The 24,287-nt window shown below is 42.7% G+C and overlaps 1 protein-coding gene across 3 annotated transcripts in view; it reads left to right on the top strand.

Moving 5' to 3' along the window:
• The first annotated feature begins 23,676 nt into the window (after nt 1-23,676).
• Nucleotides 23,677-24,287, top strand: part of Usp32 (ubiquitin specific peptidase 32) — a 159,681-nt gene continuing 159,070 nt past the window's right edge. The window contains exon 1 of one of the 3 annotated variants that reach the window (XM_037200942.1): nt 23,677-23,808. In XM_037200942.1, the coding sequence (XP_037056837.1) occupies nt 23,751-23,808 (58 nt within the window). In that variant the 5' untranslated portion in view covers nt 23,677-23,750. The remainder of the gene's footprint in view (nt 23,809-24,287) is intronic. The other 2 variants (XM_037200941.1, XM_028890541.2) reach the window with 2 other exon arrangements.

The raw sequence follows: 24,287 nt of genomic DNA, 5'->3' as shown, positions 1-24,287 counted from the left end.
GAATTCTTTTTTAAAAAATACTTATTTTAATCATGTCTCTGTGTGTATTCAACAGAGACCAGAGGCACCAGATCCCTCAGGGGTTGGATTTACAGGTAGTTATAAGTGGCCAAATGTGGAGGCTGGGAACTGTACTCGGTCCTACGCAAGAACAGTGTCCTCTCTTATCTGCTAAGCTATCTGCCCCCAGCACTGATTCTGGGAATTCTTAAAACTTCTTCCTTGTTTTTCTTCAATGACCCATTGTTCCTACAAGAATCTACTGTTCACTATCCAAGTATCTGCACAATATTTGTGGTTTTTCTTGTTATTGGTGTCTAGTTTTATTCTACTGTGATCTGGTAGGAGAAATAGTTACTTCAATTTTGTACTTGTTAGACCTAAAATATGATCTGTTTGAGAGGAAGTTGCATGGGCTGCTGCTGACATGTGCTCTTTAGATGTTGTATGGAAACTGTTTATACATATGTGTTAAGCCCATTAGATCTATGGTACAGTTTAACCCTGAAGTTCTTTGGTTGAGTTTTAGTCAATGCGTATCTATTGATGAAACTAACCACCATTCCATTATTGCACCAGGAGCAATATGTTCTTTTATGTTCATTGGTGTTAATTTTATCAAGTTGAAAGCTTCAATGTTTGGTTCATATGTATTTACAATGTTATCATTTTAATTTTGTTCTCTCCCTCCCTTCTTCCCACCTTCTCTCTCTTTTGACAAGATCTACTTTGTAGTCCAGGATGGTTTAGAACTTGCTATGTATCCTAGGATGGCCTTGAACTCATGGCAATCTTCCTGTCTTCACAATTCCAAGTGCTGGGATTATGACTTGAACTATTTTTAAAGTTTTGTAGTATCTTCATCCCCCCCCCCCAAATATTTATTTTATTTTAATGTTTTGTCTTTTTTTTTTTTTTCCGTTCTGAGGACTGAACCCAGGGCTTTGCATTTGATAGGTAAGCGCTCTACCACTGAGGTAAATCTCTAACCCCTTATTTTAAATAATATGTATGTGTTTCAGTATGCATGTGCAAGTGAGTGCAAATGCCCATGAAGGCCAGAGGCACTGAGTCCACTAGATCTATAGCTACAGGTAATCATAAGCCTCCTGATGTGGATGCTGGGGATAAAAGTTGGATCCTCTGGAAGAGCAGTACACACTCTTAAATACTGAGCCATCTCTCCAGCCCTATATTTTCTTTATGAATTATTCCTTTTGTTAGTATATACTAGCTTTCTTTATGTCTTCTAACTAATTCTGGCTTTGTCTACTTTATTATATATCAGAATTGCTATGTCAGCTTGCTTTCATATCTATTTTCTTGGTAAATTTTATCTCAGTTTCTTTGCCTGTGAGTTTTCTTAGAAACAATAGACGTCTAGTCTGTGTCTCTCTCTCTCTTTTTTTTTTTTTGGTAGCCTCACCAAGGTAGGCTTGGCTGCTATGTAGACCTTCTATGTAGACCAGCTTAGCCTCAAACTCAGAGAGATCCACCAGCCTCTCCCTGCCAAATGCTGGGATTAAAGGCATGAGCCACCATACCGGAGCATCTTTTAATTGAGGAATTAAGACCATCTAGGATTGTTATTTACAGACTGTATTAATTACTTCTGCTATGATAGAATACCCTGACAAAAAACAACTGAGGGGAGAAAGTTTTTTTTTGGTTTATATTTTCAGAGGTGACACAGTCAACCATGGTGGAGTAGGCATGGCATTAGAAGCATGACGCTTGCCTGACAGTAATGAAGCATTTCATCAGCACACAGGTTTTGGAGAGAACAGGAAGTGAGTTGAGGCTATACTGGAGGACATGCTTCCTCCAGCAAGGCTCCATCCCTAAAAGGTTCCATAATATTTTCAAAATAGTGTCACCAACTGGAAAGTAGATGTTCAAATACATGACCCAAAGAAAGGACATTTCTGCCGGGCGGTGGTGGCGCACGCCTTTAATCCCAGCACTCGGGAGGCAGAGCCAGGTGGATCTCTGTGAGTTCGAGGCCAGCCTGGGCTACCAAGTGAGCTCCAGGAAAGGCGCAAAGCTACACAGAGAAACCCTGTCTCGAAAAAATCAAAAAAAAAAAAAAAGAAAAAGAAAGGACATTTCTCATTCAAACCATAACACAGAAGTTTGTTAATTCTTGCAATGTTTAATTGTAATTGTGGTGGTTCGATTATTATTATCTTTCTTCTCTGTTGGCATTAGGGGTTAAGTGATTTACTGTGTTGGACATGATAGATTCGTCCCTAGTTCTCCTTTGCTCATTCATTCTTTTTTTTTTTTTTTTTTTTTTTTTTTTTTTTTTTTTTTTCCCAGATGGGGTTTCTCTGTGTCACCCTGGCTGTCCTAGAACTCACTCTGTAGACTAGGCTGGCCTCAGATTCAGAGATTTTCCTGTCTCTGTCTCCTGAGTGCTGGGATTAAAGGCATGCCCCCCCCCCAGCTCGTTTATTCTTTTCATGAGTCTTTTGTGTGCTCTGTCATTAGGACCGCCTTCCTTCCTCCTGTTTATGACTTCTTTGTGTATTTTCTGCAATGCTTGATGGTTATGATAAACGGCACTGGTGGCAGTGCTGGTTACTGGCAGAAAAGTCACGGGCCACAGCCATGACTGCCAAAGTTATAAAGAGCTTTATTAGGAAGAAAGAGGGGATGGGAGGGAGGAATATGGTGGGAGCAGAAAGAGAACACAGAGATAGAGTGTGGGGGTCCGAGTCCAGCTTTTTAAGGCGGGGATTGCATGACCAAGTGGTGGGTATGTGATTGCCAGTGCTCACTGATGATGTAAGATGTAAGACACAGGACCCCGAGCTGCACATGTACAGAATCCTAACAATGCTGGTTTGGTAATCAGGAATTGCTTGAGTTTATGAACATCTCAAAATTTCCTTATTTCTCTGTCAATTTTTAAATTTTTTTGAGGTCGTACTATGTAGCCCAAACTGGGCTAGTAATAGTTTAAGATCAGGTTGGTCTCTAACTCACAGAGATCTGTCTGCCTTTGTTTCCTGAGTGCTGTGATTAAAGGTATATACCACCACAACACAGCACATTTTAAATGTTTAAAAATGTGTGTGGGGCATGCAATTCTAACTGCTGGGTATAGCAATCTTGGTTGGCAGTTATTTACTTTCAAGACTTGAAATATAATCATCCCATGATTTCCTGGCTTTTTTTTTATTTTATTAATTTTTTTTCATCACAGGCAATTTATTTTGTTCTATTCATTCACAGTTAATACAGAAAATACTTGGAAACATTTCCATATAATATTTGACACAGAAATCATCAAATAGAAGTATACAATGTTGACAGGAGGCAGTACATTTATAATTTATAACCCCAAATGTATTTATAAATTAGAAATGGAAAGATCTACAAATGAAATTATGAAGGTTCACCAAAGTCATTTAATCTATCAGTTTCTCATTCATTTTTATGTCTTAATAATATTCTATTGTATGAATAAGCCACATTTTATTTCTCTCCAGTATTTGATAGCTATTTGAGTTGTTTTAACTTTTTTACTATTAGCAACACACTGCTGTAAACCTTCATGTACATGTTTCATAGGTGCACATTTTCAGTAGTTTGAGGTTATATTCCTAAGGGTAGAATTGTTGAGTAACAGAGTAACAATGTTTTGCATTTTGACCAACCACCAGACTGTTTTGCCAAAGTGGCACACCATTTTACAATCTCACCAAATCCTTGTTTTTAAGGCTCTGATTATTGTACAAAAGCATTCAATCATTCTGTCAGACCAAACCAGGAAAAGTAAGCTATAGTTCAGAGATGTTCTATTCCATTTACTATGCAAAGCCAATCTTGGCGTTTGCAACTCTCAGCCCTTTTGAGTATTCTTGCAGTGTTCACCTTTTCCTCCACCACTTCTTTTTTCTTCTTTTTTTTCTGGTTTATTTCTATCTATTACGAATGTATAAAAAATCCTCCATCAACACTGCTGATAGCAGCAGAACCTTGAGAAATATACCTTTGGTTTGCCTCAGAAAAGGAACACATATTGTACTGTAAAGTTTATAAAATTGGCGCAAAACATTGTAATAATGTTACAATACCAGTTTTAAGAGTTCAGTGACTAATGGGGAGCCGATGGGATACATGCAGAACTGTGAAAGCGATCTCACTTAGCCAGCTGTACACGTAGACTGTAAATCTACATTCAGATCATTTCTAAACTAAGACTATCATCTCAGTTTATCTGTTGAGGTCAACCAGGAAACCCTAGAATATACCTTGATTTTTGCAAAAGAACAAAATAGGGGAGGGGTTTCTTCAGCATTTCAGTCCACGAGTAACAGTATCCTAACAGGCAAAGTGTTCTCTCACTGTCAACATAGAATGAGCTGCTGCTGGAGGTCAACTTGGGCTTTAATTTGCATTAGCACTTACATACATAGTAGTCCAAGTTGTTGACCTCATGACTTTAAAAAGTAACTCTAAAAAAGTAAAATGGCCCTTCTTGGAAGACTAAAGAAAGACATCCTGCCACAGTTGTAAAAAGTCTCATCAAAACAATATACCCTTTTATGAATTACGCCTCAATTAAAAAAAAAAAAAAAGTAGCCCCAAATAAGAAGCAGCTCTGAAAAAGAAAATATAACTTAAGATATTTGAAAAAAACAAGGTGAATACAGGTTCAAAAGTAATTAAGATCTATTTTCTTAAGGCCATCTAGAATTAGGCTTTAAAGAATTCTACCATTTCAAGTTTACCACTAGTTACTAGATACCTATTTACAAACAAGATGTTCACCTTTTTTGTTCCTTTATCAAGAGAAAAATCTACCTTCAGACTATGAGGGTGGTGATGTGGAGGGACTAGAAAACAAGATTCAAACAATCCCATGCAAATATCACATTTTTCAAATGGAAGAACTCCAAACTGCACTAGAAGTTCCAATCACTAAGACACTTTCCATTGAAATGATTTAAGTACAGCAACATGGCACCAAGGTTTAGGCCTAATATAGGCCTGACAACCAAATCCTTGTTTTCTGGAAGAGAGGCCTCAAAAGTCCCACTCAATTCCATATAACAATACTTCAAAGATCAATTAGGTTTTCCTTTCCTTAATATTTTTGTTTTTGACTTCTAATCCTAAAGACTAGATTAAAACTTAGCTCATTTCCCAGAAGGCATTGCTTCCCTTTGCTCTATGAAAGAGTTCACCAAGACCTCTTCCTCAAAACCATCTAGCCCCCAGCCTCCAGCCTTTGCTTGTGATGCATCTTTCTCAACATCCTGAAAAGGTAATGTAGGTAAAATATGCTCATAAACATTAAAACTAGTTGTTAGACAGACGTAACTAGCTTTATAATTTAAGTTTTAAAGCATAAATACTTGCAGCTTAATCAGCACTGACAATGATTGTCGAAGCCTAGAATTCAACATTTACAAATTCTCATTCACACACACACAAAACACACTATTATCACACAACTTGTGTCTTCAGAGAATCTTCTGCTTTTTAAATCCTTGGCCTCCCAGTCAATCCCAAATTCAACCAACTTTTCCGAGTTCTGGTAGTTACCTGGACCACTGAGGCATTGCCACAAGACTTCTTCTCTTTTGAAACATCCTTTTTCTCTAGATATTAGGATAGCTACACCAGCTTGTTTCTTCTGTGGTGTATGTTGGTGTGGGATTATCTATTGCTTGATTTTTCATGGATGTGTTTAGCTTCTTTGGGTTGAATTTTCCCTTCTAGTGCTTTCTGTAGGGCTGGGTTTGTAGACAGGTATTGATTAAATCTGGTTTTATCCTGGAATATTTTGTTTACTCCGCCTATGGTGATTAAGAGTTTTGCTGGGTATAATAGTCTGGGTTGGCATCCGTGGTCTCTTAGTGTCTGCATGAGATTTGTCCATGATCTTCTAGCTTTCATAGTCTCTATTGAGTAGTCTGGTGTTATTCTGATGGGTTTACCTTTATATGTTACTTGGTCTTTTTCCTTTGCGGCTCTTAATATTTTTTCTTTGTTCTGTGTGTTTAGTGTTTTGATTATTATGTGGCGAGGGGACTTTTTTTTTGGATCCAGCCTATTCGGTGTTCTGTAAGCTTCTTGTATCTTCATATGTATTTCTTTCTTTAGGTTAGGAAAGTTTTCTTCTATAATTTTGTTGAATATATTTTCTGTGCCTTTGAGTTGGTATTCTTCTCCTTCTTCTATCCCTATTATTCTTGGGTTTGGTCTTTTCATGGTGTCCCAAATTTCCTGGACGTTTTGTGTTATGACTTTTTTGTCTTTAGTGTTTTCTTTGACTGACAAATCTATTTTCTCTATCGTGTCTTCAGTGTCAGAGATTCTCTGTTCCATCTCTTGCAATCGGTTGGTTATGCTCGTTTCTGTAGTTCCTGTTCGTTTTGTCAGGATTTCTATTTCCAGCATTCCCTCAGCATGTGTTTTCTTTATTGTCTCAAATTCATTTTTCAGATCTTGGAATGTTTCTTTCATCTGTTTAATTGCTTTTTCTTTTTTTTTTTTTTTTTTTTTTTTTTGGTTTTTCGAGACAAGGTTTCTCTGTTTAGCTTTGCGCCTTTCCTGGAACTCACTTTGGAGACCAGGCTGGCCTCGAACTCACAGAGATCCGCCTGCCTCTGATTAATTGCTTTTTCTTGGCTTGATTTGATTTCTTCCCATTTTTTGTTCATTTTTTCTTCCATTTCTTTAAGGGAGTTTTTAATTTCCTCTCTAATGGAGTTTTTCATTTCCTCTTTAAGGGAAGTTTTTATTTCCTCTTTAAGAGAGTTTTTCATTTCCTCTTTAAGGAAAGTTTTTATTTTCTCATTGAGGGAATGTTTTATTTCTTCTTTAAGGGCCTCTATCATCTTCTTAAAGTCATTTTTAGGGTTGATCTCTTCTGTTTCTTCTGTCATGGTATGTTTAGGTCTTGCAGGTGTAGAATCACTAGGTTCTGATGTTGCCATATAGGTCTTTATGTTGTTGCCTGTATTTTTGCACTGGCGTCTACTCATCTTTTCCTCTGTGTGGTGCAGGTGGTGTCTGTGTCTGAGAGTGCCTCTCTTGTTCTAATTTTTAGTCTTGGTTTAGTAGGAGTTCTTGGTTAAATTGGTGCTATTGGGCTGTTTCTTCAGGGACAGCTGATTTCAGTCGGTGAATTATATACTTATGATTCTCCTGATCTGGTTTGGTGGCTGGGTAGCGCCTTCTTCTGTGTTCCCAGGTCACGTGTTGTTCATTTGTCAACTCCTCAGCTGATCTTGTTTCTTCAGACTTCAAACTGTAGGCATCTGAATCCTCTCCCAGATGGGTTTCAGCTGAGCAGGGTAGTCTCACCAACACCTCCAAGTTGTTAGGTTTCACAGGATCAGCAGTTGGGCCCTGGGTTGTCCCCAGACGGAGTGTCCAGACTCGCCCTGGTTCCGACCCACGGAGATAGCCTCTTCCCCAGGTGTTGGGGCTAGGGGCGTCCCCGCTCCAAGCTTTGTCCGCCCCTCTCCGTCCCCGGGCCAGTCCACCCCTGTGGCCCACCGCCACAGGCCCACCTGCATCCACTTGTCTCCACCGCTGGGCCTGTATGTCCCTGTCAACCGCCGCTGGGTCCGTCTACCTCTGCGGGCGGCCAATGGGCCTGTATGTCTCTGCCGGCTGCCGCCGCGGGCCAACCTACCTCTGCTTGTCACTGATGCTGGGCCCATCCACCTCTGCGAACTGCTGCTGGGCCTGTATGTCCCTGTCGGCCGCTGCCACCGGGCCCTTCCACCTCTGCAAGTCGCCGACCTGCGTCCGCCTGTCTCTGCCGCGTGGCCTGTTCACCTCTGTGGGCCACCGCCAGGCCTGAATGTCTCTGTTGGCCGCTGCCTCCGCCGCCGGTCCTGTCCACCTCTGTCTGCTTATCTCTGCCGCAGGGCCTGTACACCTCTGTGGGCTGCCGCTGGGCCTAAATGTCCCCGTCAGCCACTGCCGCCGGACCCGTCTACCTCCGAGGGCCGCTGCCACAGGCCTACCTGCGTCTGCTTGTCCGATTTCCTGGCTTTTAAGGGTTTCTGTTGAGAGGTTTAATGTTATTTTGATATATTTATCTTAGTGAGTTCACATTTTTCTGACAGTTTTTATGTATTTTGGGTATCCTCTTATGTACTGTGGAGAGGTCTTTTCTTTTTTGGTTTCTAAGTATCTCTTGTGCTTAGATGTCCATTTATTTCTCTACATTTTCTGGTGTAACTTCATTGATTTTTCTGTGCCTTTAGTTTTTAATCTTGGCTCCTTCTACTACTCCATGTTTTCTTAGGTCTTTGATTTAAATGTTATTTTATCATTCAATAGTTGTTGTTTTTGAGACAGGGTCTTCCTATATACCTCAGGTTGGTCTCAAATAATGGCAACCCCTCCCTTTGGTCTTCATACTGAACCACCATGCCTGACTGTAGGTTTGGTTCTTGATCATGTTCCAGCGTTCTGGAGCTGTGGTCATGCTCATTTTTTGTTGTTGTTCATTGATGTCTGCTTGTGGTATTTTCTTGACCTTTTCCTCTATCCTTGATATTCTTTGTCCTGCTTTGTCTAGTCTATTGGTTGTGCTTTTGTCGTCGTCGTCGTCATCATCATCATCCGTGTTAAAGGGTCTCTCATGTAGCCCAGGCATTCAATCTTGCTTCGTTGTTGAGGATTAACTTGAACTTCCAATTCTCCTACCTATGCTTCTTGAGTGTTAGAATTACAGGTACTTACCACAATGCCTGGCTTATTAGCTCATTCATTGAGTTTTTCATTCCTACCTGTTTTTTTTTTTTTTCTGAGACAGGTTTCTCTGTGTAACATCCCTGGCTGTCCTGGAACTCGCTCTGTAGATCAGGCTGACCTCAAACTCACAGAGATCTGCCTACCTCTGCCTCCTGAGCGCTGGGATTAAAGGTATGGGCCACCCTCCACCTGGCTCCACCCTGTTTTATTTTTTGTTTGTTTATTTTGTTTTGTTTTATTTGAGACAGGATTTCCCTGTGTAGCCCTGGCTATCCTGGAACTCAGTCTGTATACCAGGCTCAGAGAGATCCACCTGCCTCTGCCTCCTGAGTGCTGGCTTTTTTTTTTTGGTTGTGGTTTTTGTTATTTTTTTTCTTTTTTTCAAACCTCAATTTCCTTGCTGAATTTGTTATTCATATTTTGATTCACATTTCTTAGCCATATTGCTAACTTCCTCATCTACACTCTTTGTCTTTCTTCTCTAGGCTCTGAATTGACCTCCTTATTTCATTAATGGGCTTGTTTGTATTTTCCTTGAAGTAATTATTTTTCCAGGTAAAAATGTGAATTCTTGGGCCGGGTGTTGGTGGTGCAACGCCTTTAATCCCAGCACTCGGGAGGCAGAGCCAGGCGGATCTCTGTGAGTTCGAGGCCAGCCTGGGCTACCAAGTGAGCTCCAGGAAAGGCACAAAGCTACACAGAGAAACCCTGTCTCTAAAAAACAAAAACAAAAACAAACAAACAAAAAAAAGTGAATTCTTTATTCTACATTTTACCCAGCTCAGCATCTTTAGATTTAGCAGTTGAGGAGTAATGGTCTTTTGTAGTAGTCTTATTACCCTATACTGTCATGTTTCTGTGTTATGATTTGCATTTCTATTGGTTTAGACATCTTTTCTGGATTTATTTGGGAGATCTCAGTGAGGAGCCTGTTCTCGAGGACTCAATCCCCAGTACCATTCAGAGACGACAACAAATTGCTCTAACAGCAATACCACCAAACTGAACAAGCTATACAAATACACCTAGAATTTGGTAGATGCTCATAAGGCCTCACCCCTAATTAGGAGCTATTCTCAGTCGATGGCTTCTGGGGGAGGAAGATTCATTTTTCTTCAAGGGTGTGGCTGCTGATATGCTGCTCACACTCCAGGGGATGATGTCACACCCATATGTGTCCTTCAGTAACACTAACTAGACTCAGAGGGATATTTTTAAAGTGGGGGGTAGAGAGATGACTGTATTTAAAACTGCTGCTGCTCAGAGGACCTGGGTTCAATTCCCTTGGTGGTGGCTCATAACAGCCTGTAACTCTACTCCCTCTTTTCTGGCCTCCTCAGGCACTGTATACACTTGGTACACACACATACATGCTGGCAAACACCCATACATACGAAAATAAAATAAGTGGGAGGGAAATATGTTAGGAGACCAGGAAGGAGTACAGAGGCCTTAAAGGGCAGAAATGATCAAAATAAATTGTATACACATGCAAAATTGTTGAAGAATAAACAAAAATATTATTAAAAAAAATCTTAGGGCCAGTGAGATGGCTCAGTAGATAAAGCAAGCCTGTTGGCCTGTGTTAATCCCTGGGTTCCACATGGTGAAGGGGGAACAAACTCCTGTAAGCTGTCCTCGGACCTTCACAGGAACATATGCAAAGGCATGCACAAACCATATAAGCCTGACAACTTAAATTTGTTCCCCTAAACCCAAGTAAAAACCAGAGTCAATGCCAAGAATCTGTATAATCTTAGCAATTCTATGTTGAGATGGGAGGCAGAGACAGGAGAATTGCTTGGAAAAGACAGTACAGCAGCAGAAACAAGAGATCCTGCCTCAGTGGGAGGAAGGTGAGAACCAGTTCCCACAAGTTGCTTTGTGACATCTACAAGTGTGCTGTGGCATGTATGCACCTGTAATTTACACATAGATACATAAAAATAAACTTGAGAACAGTCAAAATGATACTAGTACAGTATCAAAGGGTGAGAGAACACAAGGAATGATAAAAATTTAAAGCTTCTTCTTTCTGGGTCCTTGAAAAGTGGTGGAGACTTCATGTGATCTGAACTCATAGACTTTGGTCTTCACTATTTATGCTTAGATTGGGAAGTATCAGATTCTGCTGGGGCTGTCTTCACTTTAGTAACTTCCTTTTTATTTTGGTTTTTCGAGACAGGGTTTCTCTGTGTAGCTTTGGAGCCTGTCCTGGAACTTGCTTTGTAGCCCAGGCTAGCCTGGAACTCACAGAGATCCACTGCCTCTGCCTCCCCAGTGCCGGGAGTAAATGCGTGCACCACCACTGCCCAGATAGCAGTTACCTTTTTACTAGGGGTTTCTGCTGACCATACTTAGCTTTGTAGTCTGCTGGCTGGCTGGATTCTCCGACTCTCCCGAGACCGGCCAATTTGTACACCCTTGGATAGCTTTAGGTTCTAGCCAGGGTCTGACACCTGAGTACATTGGGAGAGCAGGAAACAAACAAGGCACTGGATTCTGTACAGGGAGATCCGTCCTGCACTTTGAAAACCCACTAAACTTTAAATACTCCATCAGATGAACAAGGCTGTAGATGTAAAGGAGCCCACTGTAGCTTCAGCGTTCCCAGTCTCTAGAGCAGTGAACTTTGCAGAAGACAGGTGATTCCAAGAGGCCCCAGACTCAGGCCATCCAGTTATTCCCAGGGTGGGCTACCTCTCCCTGTATACTTCACCTCCCGAGTCAATCCTTTGGCCTCCTGAACTTTTCAGCTTGTCACTATGTGGTTTTCCCACTAGCCACAACTGCCTTCTTACCCTGGGGCTGTGGCAGGTTGACTGAAACTCCACGATTTGGGATTGCTCCTTACTACTATACCCCAGGTTAACTCAGTGTTCAACAGGTTCTCTCCCAATACGGCACCAAGCCACTGTCCTCTGAGACATGGTGAGTGACAAAATGGGAGTCTGAAGAGTCACCCTCACAAACATCTCTAGCTGGATTGGAGGTTGGAGAGAGCTGGGACTTGCCCTTGGGTAGGACTGCCATTCATTTGCCTAGGCTGCTGGGCTTACCTTTTGGTGAGGGTTCTGTTTCTCTTTTCCCAGGCAGGGAGCTGTACAGCTGGAGCCTTATGCTGCTTATTTTTTTGCTGAGTAGCCCTGTTTTTCCTGTCACTTTTTAGCTGTCCTATCCCTTTTTGAGTTTTCAATGAGCTTCCTCACTTTCTCTTTGGAATAGTCTATTCTTTTTTTTTTTTCAGGGCTGATGACCGAACCCAGGGCCTTGTGCTTGCTAGGCAAGTGCTCTACCACTGAGCTAAAACCCCAATCCCTGGAATAGTCTATTCTTTGTAATCCTTGTTTTCTCATTCCCTGTATCACATGAAGTTGGCTTCTGATTTTCCATCTTACCTGAAATCTCCTATTTTTTTCCTTTGATGTAAAAGTAATGATGTCAGAATACTCAGCCCCCACCCCCCATGTGCCAGAGTCTCGCTATATAGCCTAAATTGGTCTCCAGTTCAACTGGTAACTCAGATTAGCCTCAAACTTTTGGTACTCTTGTCTTTGCCTCCTGAGTGCTAGGATTACAGGAATGGACTACTATGCCCAGATTTAGAATAATCAATTTTGGAAGAAACAAATTATATAAATTCATTAAGTAGCTATCAAGTGTCTTTTAAGAATATTAGTATTCATAAAATGAGGTAGGTTTTTTGTTGTTGTTAGTTTTTTGTTTGTTCTTGTTGTTAGATTTCAAGACAGGTTTCATTTTGTAGCCCTGGATGACCTGGAACTGTCTTTATAGACCAGGCTGGCCTCAAACTCAGAGATCCGCCTGCCTCTGCCTCCCCAGTGCTGGGATCAAAGGCATGAACCACTACCACCCAGCAAGAGTCTTTTTAACAAGTTCTACAATCCCCAAACAAGGAATAAACACCACTAAAAAACTCATTTTATAGCTGGGTGGTGGTTTTGGTGCATGCTTTTAATCCCAGCACTTGGGAGGCAGAGACAGGCAGATCTCTGAGTTGGAGGCCAGCCTGGTCTATAGAGTGAGTTCCAGGACAGCTAGGGCTACACAGAGAAACCCTGTCTCAAACCAAACCAAAACCGAAGCTTTAAGTATCTTTCTCAAACTGGAAACATGAGGAGACTATCTCAGCAGCTGCTGTTTTTGGAACTCGGCATTGGGAGCATCAGCATGGGGCTCTTGGAAAGCTAATCCCAATCTCTTTCTTTACAAAGAGGATGACAAGATTCTTTCTCCTACAGTTCTACAATTTCACTACAAGCTAAAGGAAGATTCAATTTATATTTACTATTGCAGGTAATTAAAAGAGTATTGAAAAACTATGTTTCAATTTGGCCAGATTTCTCCTCTCAAAGGACTGTCTCCAAAATGGATCTGTCTTTTTGTACACATTTTATATACATCTGGGTAGTGTCTTCCCTTAATCCCTAATGTTAGTATGAAAATCAAGTATGGTGGTATGCTTGCATGAACTTCCTGTTTTTATTTTTGTTAGCTAATATTATTTCCTTTTTGGGTCTCTGAGGGAGTTGAAGATTAGTTATAGTTGAAGGTTAGTTAGTTATAGTTGAAGATTAATTAGGATAGAAAGTGAATTAGATACATTTTGGACTTACCAAAATAGGATAGATAAGGGAATTATTTTCTCTGATTTGTCAAATACAAATGGACTAGACATCGTTTAGGTATTTGTTACTTGTATATATTCTATATAGTTATTGTACTTTTGTATATAGTTTTTCTTTTGTTAGTTATAACCTTTTGCCTTTTTTCTTTTTATTAAAATAGAAAAGGGGAAATATGGTGGTATTTTATTTGTACTGAAATGTGATTTTCATTGTATGTTAATAAATAAAGTTGCCCAGGGGTCAGAGCTATTACAGCCATAGCAAGAGCGTGGTGGTGGTGGTGGTGGTGGTGGTGGCGTTGGCGGCGGCGGTGGTGGCAGTGCATGCCTTTAATCCCAGCACTTGGTAGAAGAGCTAGGTAGATCTCTGTGTGTTCAGGGATACAGCCAGCATTGGAGACATACGCCTTTAAGACCTGGAGGGCTGTACTTACAGGCAGTGACGAGGCACATTGGGTTTACAACCAATGAGAAGGCAGAACAGAAAGACTATTTAAAGACATACACACAGGAAGTAGCTCTCTTTCGGAGAGGTAGGAGCACCACAGAAGGTAAGATTTTAGCTCTGAGCTCTGACCTCTTGGCTTTCTCTTTTACATTGGTTCTGTGTTTTTTATTTTAATAAAACAGTTGGTTACATCTACAGTCAAGTTACAATTTGACACTGATTTAAACCTATGAAAATATTGATGTTCAGGACTTATTCCATGTGCATCACATTAAAAGAATTTTTTATTTGGAGAGGATTTTGGCTTACAGGAAAGATAAAAGAGAACAATCCAAAGATTACAAGTCCAGATTCAATACCATTAACTTTTTCCTCAATTTGTTTTACCATTTGAGTTTTGTCTTTTTATATATATGGGTATGTATAGTGATATTTTATTTGTACTAAAATGTGATTTGTATGTTAATAAATAAAGTTGCCTGGGGATCAGAGCTATTAGAGCCATAGCAAAAGCTGGGCGGTGGTGGTGCATGCCTTTAATCCCAGCACTTGGTAGGCAGAGCTAGGTAGATCTCTGTGTGTTCAAGGATACAGCCAGCATTGGAGACATGCCTTTAATCTCAATACCAACGATAGAAGACCTGGCAGTCTGTTCAGCCAGGCAGCGATGAGGCAGTCATGTGGTTGGGTTTACAACCAATGAGAAGGCAGAACAGAAAGTCTATATAAAGACAAAACGCAGGAAGTAGGTCTCTTGGCTGAAGAGGCTAGCTGCAGCAGACAGGTAAGGCTCTTAGCTCTGATCTCTTGGCTTTCTTCTTTGCATTGGTTCTGTGTTTGCATCTACAGGTATGTATGATCATATGCATATACATACATGACCAATCAAAGATCACAGTATTTCTTCTGATTTCTGTTGATTAAAGCAGTTACAAAATTCTACCTATGCTCCAGGGGTGAAAGATAATCTCTACAAATCTATCTTCACAAAAATGTATAAACATCTGTGTAAAAACATTTCTTTCCGAACTATTTTAAGGTATATTGCATAATGTCTCTTTCCCCTAAATAAACTCAGTATATATTACTTATAACTGGTGACTGGTCAAAAACATTCAGGAAGAATCCCTGAGATGCCTCAGTCATTCTTGGATCTAATCTAGTTGCTTATAGCTCCTAGACCCCAAGCCCAAACTTGATGTACTAATGAGTTTTGGAAGAGGGGTAAATGTTTCTTACATGGGGGAGGATTCCAGATTGCTATGACCAAAGGTAGATTGTTAATAAGAGTATTTGTGGAGATGATTTTTTTCTTCCCCTTGAGCAAACTTATTTTAAAAATTTTAATTTAACTTTAATTTTTTAATGTGCATTGGTGAGAGGGTGTTTGATCCCCTGGAACTGAAGCTACAGTTATAAACTGCCATGTGGGTGCTGGGAATTGAACCCCGGTCTTCTACAAGAGCAGCCAGTCCTTTAAACCACTGAGTTATCTCTCCTGCCCTGAGCAAACTTTTTTTTTTTTTTTTTTTTTTTTTTTTTTTTTTTGGTTTTTCAAGATAGGGTTTCTCTGTGTTGTTTTGGAGCCTGTCCTGGACCTCACTCTGTAGACCAGGCTAGCCTCAAACTCAGAGATCTGCCTGGCTCTGTGTCCTGAGTGATGGGATCAAAGGCATGTACCATCACAGCCCCGCCCACGTAAACTTTTTGACTGCTTTAATGACTAGAATGTAGCAGCAGTGATGCTGGGTTAACATCCAAAACTGTTTTAAAATGCAATAAAGTAGCCAGGTGGTGGTGCACATCTTTAATTCCAGCACTTGGAGGCAGAGGCAGGCAGATCTCTGTGAGTTCCAGGACAGGCTGTTCCACACAGTGAGTTCTAGGACAGCTAGGGCTTCTCTGTTTAGCCCTGGCTGTCCTAGAACTCAAAAACAAAGAAACAAAACAAACAAACCCCCAAAACTTCTCTCTCTCTTTCTTTTTAAACCTCTCTCTTTTTTTGAGACAGGGTCTCTGTAGCTATGTCTGTCCTGGAGCTATGTACACCAGGCTGGCTCTGAACTCACAGAGATCCACCTATCTCTGCCTTCCACTTCTGAGGCAGATAGATCTCTGACTTGGAGGCCAGCCTGATCTATAGACCAAATTCTATTACAGCCAGAGCTATACAAAAACCTGTAGTGAAAAAACAAAAAGCAAATCAAAACTCTATTAAAAAAAAAATCTCAACTTGGCTGGGCAGTGGTGGCACACGCCTTTAATCCCAGCACTCAGGAGGCAGAGGCAGGTGGATCTCTGTGAGTTCGAGGCCAGCCTGGGCTACCAAGTGAGTTCTAGGAAAAAACAAAAAAACAAGCAAACAAACAAAAAAAATAAAAAATCTCAACTTGGATGTCTAACAGCCATCTCAAATAAAACCATAGACTTTCTCTTCTTCTTGTCTTCTTTAATAGCAATCCTATCCCTTAAGTTACTGACACCATCAACTTTGGAATAATCCTTGAATATTCACTTGTGTGATATTTTGTTTGTGTTCTGGCCAATAAAGCTTGCCTGGAGATGAGAGGGCAGAGCTAGCCACTAGAGGCCAGACAGTAGTGGCAAACCTTTAATCCCAGCACTAGGGAAGTGGAGACAGAAATATAAGGCAGGTAGAGACAGGATCGCCATCCCCCATTCGGTCTGAGGATTCATAAAGGTAAGAAGTTTTTAGGTGTCTGGCTGCTCTGCTTTTCTGATCTTTCAGCTTTCGCCCTTGATATCTGACTCCAGGTTTTTATTTTATTTTATTTTTGGCTTTTTGAGACAGGATTTCTCTGTGTAACAGCCCTGACTCTCCTGGAACTCACTTGGTAGCCCAGGCTGGCCTCGAACTCACAGAGATCTACCTGCCTCTGCCTTCCAAGTGCTGGGATTAAAGGTGTGAGCCACCACTGCCTGGCTGATTCTGGGTTTTTATTGTTAAGACTAATTGGGATCATGCTTCATTCACCCACCCTAATCTATACTCTACAGACATAGTCATATGGCATTTATGTGCATGTGTGTGCTCATGCACAGAAGCCAATGTGTCCTTTACCGCTCTCTGCCTCTTCATTTGAGGCAGGTTCTCTCTCTGTACCTGGGGCTCACTTTCTCAGCTAAGTTGGAGCCAGTAGGCTCTGTAACTCTGATACAGCAAGCACTCTTAACCACTGAGCCATTGGCCTTATTACAAAATATCTGGAATGCAACCTTTTACCTATAATCTTTATTGCCTGTGTGGAGATATCCTGATTGTTTTGTTCTTTCTCTTCTCATTCCAGATTCTGTGTGTATTTGCTTGTGTATATACACTGGGAAATATATTCTTTTTAACATGTCTGGCCTGTGGATATAGTTCAGTGATAAGATTGCTTATTAGCCAGGTGATGGTAGTGCACGCCTTTGATCCCAGCACTTGGGAGGCCAAGGTAGACAGATCTCTGTGAGTTTTAGGCCAGCCTGGTTTACAGAGCTAGTTCCAGGACAGCCAGGACTGCTACACAGAGAAACCCTGTATTGAAAACGAGAGATGGAGGGAAGGAGGGAGGGAGGGGGAGAGAGGGAGAGAGAGAAACAAGGAGGGAGGGAGGGAGGGAGGGAGAGAGAGGGAGAGAGAGAGAGAGGGAGGAGCTTATTTACTATGAGTCTTGGGTTTGATGTCCATCAGCATTAGAAAATAAAGTATGGCATCTTTTTTTTATTAGGAAACCACCAAAAGCATCCTAGTTTCCAAAGAGTAAAGCCCAAGTCATTTAAGGAGGATTTGCTGATATCCATTCCCTTGCTGCAGGCACACTTGCTTCTTTGTTGATTACCTGTCAGGATGCTGCCTCACTGCCTTCCCTTGGCTAACTACACGACTGTTCACTTGTCTCCTTTACATTTTTTTTTTATTTTTGGTTTTTCGAGACAGGGTTTCTCTGTGTAGCTTTGCACCTTTCCTGGAGCTCACTTGGTAGCCCAGGCTGGCCTGGAACTCACAGAGATCCGCCTGGCTCTGCCTCCCGAGTGCTGGGATTAAAGGCCTGCGCCACCAACGCCTGGCCTCCTTTACACTTTTGAACTCCCCATTCTACTTTACTCAGTAACCTCAACACTGTCTCCTCTGCAATTTTTCTCCATAGATTTTAGCTGATTCCTAACCACTACCAATTTTCTATGACCTTTTTACTACTAGAGTGTAAAATCCGTGAAAATGTGGGAAGTTTTACCTTGCTCAATTCTAATAGATAGTAGGCACTTTGGACTTGTTGGCATGAATAAAAGGCTGATTTCTGATTTGTCCTTTAAGAGTCACAGCCTGCATGCTTTCCTCCTTCACCCCCTCCTTTGGTTTGAACTGCTACCTTTCACTACTGTAGGTTTCCACACTGACCTGTGTTTATCTTGGTTATAGTAATTCCAAGGACATACACACACACACACACACACACACACACACACACACACACACACAAACTTCTTCTGGGGCTAGTGAGAGGGGTCATCGGGGAAGGTCTTGCCATCAAGCCTGTTTACTTGTTTGCTCCCAGGAATGCACATGGTAGAATGAAAGATCTGACACTCAAAAGTTGTCCTCTGACTGTAACAAGCTCAACACCATGAGCAGTCATGGCACACACATACGCACACCAGGAAACTTTCTTTGTATTCACTATGATTTATCACACAAAAGCGTCTTTATACCTATTAAAACGAGTTATTTTCAACATTTATACTAAGTGTTAGAGCAGTGGGAAAATGTTGAGTACGTACAAGTGAAAGCCTGGCCAACATCCTCTTTTTTATATTAATTTCCTTCCCTTTTCTAGGAAACCCAGATTTGTTTCTCTCCATTACCTCTACCAGAGTACTAGAACTTCAACTGAATTGGCAAACTATTTTTTTTATGCAAATACTATTTTCTAGCTTTTTAGATTTAAAGATTCCAGCAATTTTCCCTGTCTTTACTTCTACTGGAATTACCTGGCAGTTTACAAATTATAACACAACCACTGGCCGTTAAATAGCTATTTGTAGCAGGAACATGTCTCAGAATTTTATTTGTGTGTGTGTGTGTGTGTATGTGTGTGTGTGTGTGTGTGTGTGTGTGTGTGTGTGTGTGTGTGTGTGTGATTGCACCATATGTGTATAAGTGCTAGCAGAGGTTAGAAGGCATCAAATCCCCGTGAGCTGGAAGTTGTGAGCTGCTCACATGGGTGGTGGAAACTGAATTTAGGTCCTCTCAAATAGCAGGAAGTGTTTTTAACCATGGAGCCATCTCTCTAGGTTCTAGAATTTGTTAGGATATTCATGAGTGTCAGAATAGTTCATTGGTTCCTGATGTTTGTTTTTTGAGACAGGTTCTCACACACCACAGGCAGGCCTAGAACTAGACAGATAGTAGCTAAGGATGACCCTGAACTCCCAATCCTTCTACCTTGACCCACCATGTGTTGGGATGTTACAGGTGTGGCATACTCCACAGCAAAATAGTTTTTGATCAACAAAAGATTCAGAGTCTAGAAAGAATGATAATTAGAAAAACAAAATACATGTGTTGGCATTTTATACATATTTAAAAGAATTACAATCTAAAATAACTAGGATGACTTTGTAGAAAAAGTCTGAGATACAGGAATAGATGAAATAAAAAAAACCCAGAAGTTTTATGGGTGGTGGTGTTGCACACCTTTAATCCCAGCACTCAGGAGGCAGAGGCAAATGGATCTGTGAGTTTGAGGCCAGCCTGGTCTACGAAGCGAGTTCCAGGACAGCCAGGAGAAACTGTCTCGAAAAGCTAAAAACCAACCAATAAACAAACAAAACAACCCCCTCCTGAGAAGTTCATTCAGTATGCTGACTATGAAAGATGTATGTAAAAGAGTACAATATTACATACATGGAAACACCTTCCTTTAGGGAGTGAGACTGGGAGAAGCAGTGAGTTCACATAGTAGACACTTGAATACCAACTGACAAGTTCTCACCATTTAGCCCTGGCTGGCCTGGGACTTGGGAGTTCTACATGCCTTTGCCTCTTGAGTGTTAGGGTAAAAGGTGTGTGCTACCACATTGGCAGAAAATAATTTTTAGAGATGTATTATTTGCATAAAATAGCAAAGTGATGTACTGCACATACAATTATAATACATGTGTCTTCATCTTCAAGTTGTGTAAACTATAAGGTAACAAGTCCTAATACTGAAAATCAATTCACTTACTGGAGAGTCGGACTTCATAGGGCACTGGCCTCTTCTCCAGTGGCAGTCAGATTACTCTAGGTTAGGTGTTGGTCTGTCCCTCCTTATTATATTAGTTTACCTCTAGTGTAGCTAGGCTTCTTTGGCAAGTACTAAAATGACTCTGACCTCTTCCTCTGTCGTTTCACCAGGAATACAAACTACGGAATATTGTCATTTAGGGTGCCCACTCAGAAGTAGAAATGACATAATCTCCCATGCTTTAAATCTGTGTATGGATAACCTTTTCAACAGGCATGTAATTACAGCTAGAGGAGTGGTTTCCTAAGTACAACCTAATGCTTAAAGTGAGGTAACTGGCCAACTCCTCAATGGATTAAGTGAAACTGAAGCAGCTAAATGATTAATAGAATTCTTTCAGCATAGTGACAAGTAGACTTTACATTTTCTGCATCATCAAACATAAGTATTGTATCAATTTTAAGTTATAGGGAGATGTTTAACATTTGGCTGCATGACTTGTGATACAAACCAGAGGCAGGTTCTTATCTCAGCCTAACATTTAAAATTCTCATCAAACATAACTATCCTTCTCACTGCCTTCTCCAATAATATGCATAATTTAACTCAAAGGAGAAATGATACTTCATACTTTGCTCTCTCAATTCCTAATTTTTAGGAATGAACTCCGTGATGGAATGAAACATTTTTATGATCCTAGGGGGAAGCCAGGCCTGAAACTTAAGAACAAAACCTCTCTTATATATTATTGTGTTTTGGGACAGGACATTGCAATGTAAACTAGATTGACCTTGAATTTTGTGATTTTCTTTCCTCTGTGGCCCAGGTACTGGGATTATAGGTGCAAACCACCATTCCCAGGAAATGACAAAGTCCTGAAAGTTCCTATGTGAGAGTAATACTTAAACTTTAGTAGGTTTTAAATTTAGTCTTCCCTGATATTTTTGTGATAATCATCTCATGAGACAAATTCCAATAGCAGTCCCAGCTTTCAAGTGGGGCAGTGCCACAAGGGGAGAAAAGAATTTACTCCAAATCCACTGAAAATCAGTTAAACACCCAAGCCCATCCCTTATAATATGAGGTCATTGTTACACACTATTTGGAAAAGTAGTAATGGTGTACTGTATCTTGCATCTGAACGCTTAAGGGCTTTTGTTCCTCACAGCTGAAATCTTGGTTTAGATTCTTCCTTTAGAATAACCTAATTCAGAACTCATACTGGGCAGGATGGCTCAATTGTTTTGTCTGAAGACACACCGACCTGATGACATGGAAATTAAAGGGTTTGAAATCTATCCCTGATTCATGGGCTTTTTAATACAGCTAATCTCAGGTCTTAAATGAACTGCCTCAGAGAACTGGAAAGGGCAGTGCTGTGACTAATTCGTCCACGCTGTTGATCTGGTCCACCAGGAAAGGTAAGTAGAGAACACCTTTCTCTGGCAGGGCGTATGACAATCAGTCGGCTTCAGGAACTGAAATCCTTCTGCTGGCCCTAAACTATCTAATTGGCACCCTGAATCTACTCTAACCCACATAGTTGTTTCAATGTTGTTTCCTTATTGAGAAGCTTCACATTATGACTTTCATGGTCAAGATAGATACACACTATAATTAATTAAAATGAAAGGGAATGTGAACTAGGTGTGGGGCACAAGTTTGTAGTATCTGTAGGCAGAAGCAGGAGGACTACCCAGCCCAGCCAGCTGCTAGTTAAGTTACATAAGAACTTTTCACCCCCCTCCAAAAGGAAATGAAAAAAAAAATTCCAGTGTATTTATACACCATATTTTGTTTACTAACTTATGGCATTTGCTTAAATTTTTTTTTTTTTTTTTTTTTTTTTTTTTTTTTTTTTTTTTTTTTTTTTTTTTTTGAGGCAGGGTTTCTCTGGGTAGCATTGGCTGTCCTGGAACTTTCTCTGTAGACCAGGGGGCCTGGAACTCATAGAGATCCACCTGTCTCTGCCTCCGGAGTACTGGAGTACTGGGATTAAAGGCTAGAGCCACCACCTCCTGGCTGTTTTAACACTGACTATTGTATATACTACCGCTACAAGTATGAGTGCACCAACAGTTGTTCACACATCCCTCTGGAGACATTCTTAGAAGTGGGCAAATCTAATTTATGCTACAACACAAGTTGACAAGTTCACAATCACATGAGAACATGCATGCTAAGTGAAATAAGCCAGTCATAGGAGAAAAGTGGTTCGATTTACAGTGGTTGCCATGAACTGGTGCGAGAAAAGACTAGCATTACTGTTGAGTAAGTTTCAGTTCTCTGCTAGATGAAGTAGTCTTGAAGATAAACTGCTAAGGCTGTATAACGATGTAATAAACGTACTCAGTGACACCGAATTCACACTTTAAAAATACATATTCTTTTGAAGCAAGCTACTGTCTTGAACTGTCTCGTTTCTAGAGGAGGGCAAGTGTTGGGCTGAAGAAACATAAGGAACTTGTACATAAAGGAGGCAGAGCCCGGTATGTGCTCTGTAGAACCAACCAGTTAAGTGGGAGGTTGAGGCATGTGAATCGCCTAGCTGGGGGCCAGCCTGGGCTACAAGGAACTCAGCATCAGAAACAAATCCAATCCAACCCAACCCAAGCAAGACATCCAAGGGGGCTTTTATAAAACTGGGTGTGTGGGGGTGTTGGAGGGGGGCAGACCTAGTGGCTGGGCCTAAGACCGTGAAAGGAAAACTGAGGCAGCCGCTGGTCCGGAGAATGGGGGGGGAGGCGCAGAAAACAATTTTACGACAAGGTTCACCGCCCTGTCACTAGGAGGAAATACAGTGTCTTCTCAGAGAAAAGCCTTGAGATTCTTCTGCCCTGAACACCGGGGCGGGGGTGCGGGATGGGTGTCCCCCGCCCGCCCGCTCCTTTGTCTCCCGCACCGCTCCTGCCCCCCCCCCCCCCCGGCTCCCAAACAGTCCCCGAGTCTTCCAAGGTGGGTCCGGGCCACCGCCGCACCAACCGTCATCGCCCCGGGCCCCGCCCGCCGGACGCCGGAGCGTGGGGGCGGGAAGACCCGTCCTCGGGCGCCCCGGAAGTCCCTGCCCTCCTCTCCGGCTGCGCGCCGCGGCGGGGTGCGGAGGCCTACGATTGGCGGGGAGCCGACGAGGACGCGGTTACGTGCGGCGGGACCGCCCCGCCCTGCGCCCCCGCGCGCTGTCAGCGTGGGTGGGGCGGAGCGTGCGGGGCCCGCCCTCCTCCCCCCTCCCTCCTCCTCCCTCCCCACCTCCCCCCCCCCCGCCCGGGCGGCCATTACCCGGAACAGTCCCGGGCCTCGGGGGTCAGGTGACCCGCGGCGGGGCTGACGGGAGGGGCGGCCGAGGGGCGGAGAGGAGGAGTGAGGAGAGAAGCGAAGGGAGGAGAGAGGAGACAGAGAGACAGAGAGACAGAGAGAGAGAGAAGGGCGGAGTAGGAGGGAGGGGAAGGGGGCGGGGTGGGAGCGGGTCACGTGACTCGGCATGGAGGAGGAGGCGGCGGCGGCGGCGGCGGTGGCGGCGGTGGCGGTCGGGAGGAGTCGCCGGGGCAGAAGCCGCACTTGTTAGTGTTGGGGGGGGAGGAGGAGGAGGAGGGGACCGAGGACGCCGACACCGTCAGCCGGCGACGCCGCGAAGGAGGCGGGAGGGGGGTGGGGGCGAACGCAGGCTCCGACCCCCGGCCGAGGGGATGAGGGGAGCATGGGCGCCAAGGAGTCACGGATCGGATTCCTCAGCTACGAGGAGGCGCTGAGGAGAGGTGAGGGGGAGGGGTCGGGCGAGTTGCGGGGAGGCCAGCGCCGGGCGCCCGGGGGTGGGTGGCCGGCCGGCCGGGAGGGAGGGAGGGAGGGACGGAGGGGAGGCAGGGGCGGCTGGGGCGTGGGGGTGTCTGGCGAAGGACCGGAGGCCAGCCGTGGGAATATCGAGGGCAGGGAGGTGGAGTGGGGAGCGGTGTTTGGGAATTGGGGCGCCAGGGGAGGGGGCGAAGCTGTCTCGGTGGCGGGGGTACCGGGCGCTGGCTGGCCATTCGATGCGCTCCGGCGGCGTTGTTATCTTGTCTGGGTCCAGGGGAGCCCTGTCCATCGCTTCTTGGATGGTTCAGCCCTTCCTTCCAGGCCCCCCTCATCCTTCAGTGCCATTTTCTCATATCACTCTTTCATTAAAAAAAAAAAAAAAAGCCTCCGACAACATGCTAATCTGGTTCCTAACAGCTTTGGCCGGAGAAGAGAAGGCCACCCG

The sequence above is a fragment of the Peromyscus leucopus genome, chromosome 8b (assembly GCF_004664715.2).
Source record: "Peromyscus leucopus breed LL Stock chromosome 8b, UCI_PerLeu_2.1, whole genome shotgun sequence".
NCBI lineage: Eukaryota > Metazoa > Chordata > Mammalia > Rodentia > Cricetidae > Peromyscus > Peromyscus leucopus.
Note: the sequence above shows the minus strand (reverse complement) of the source record. Positions and strands in the feature narration are given on the sequence as shown.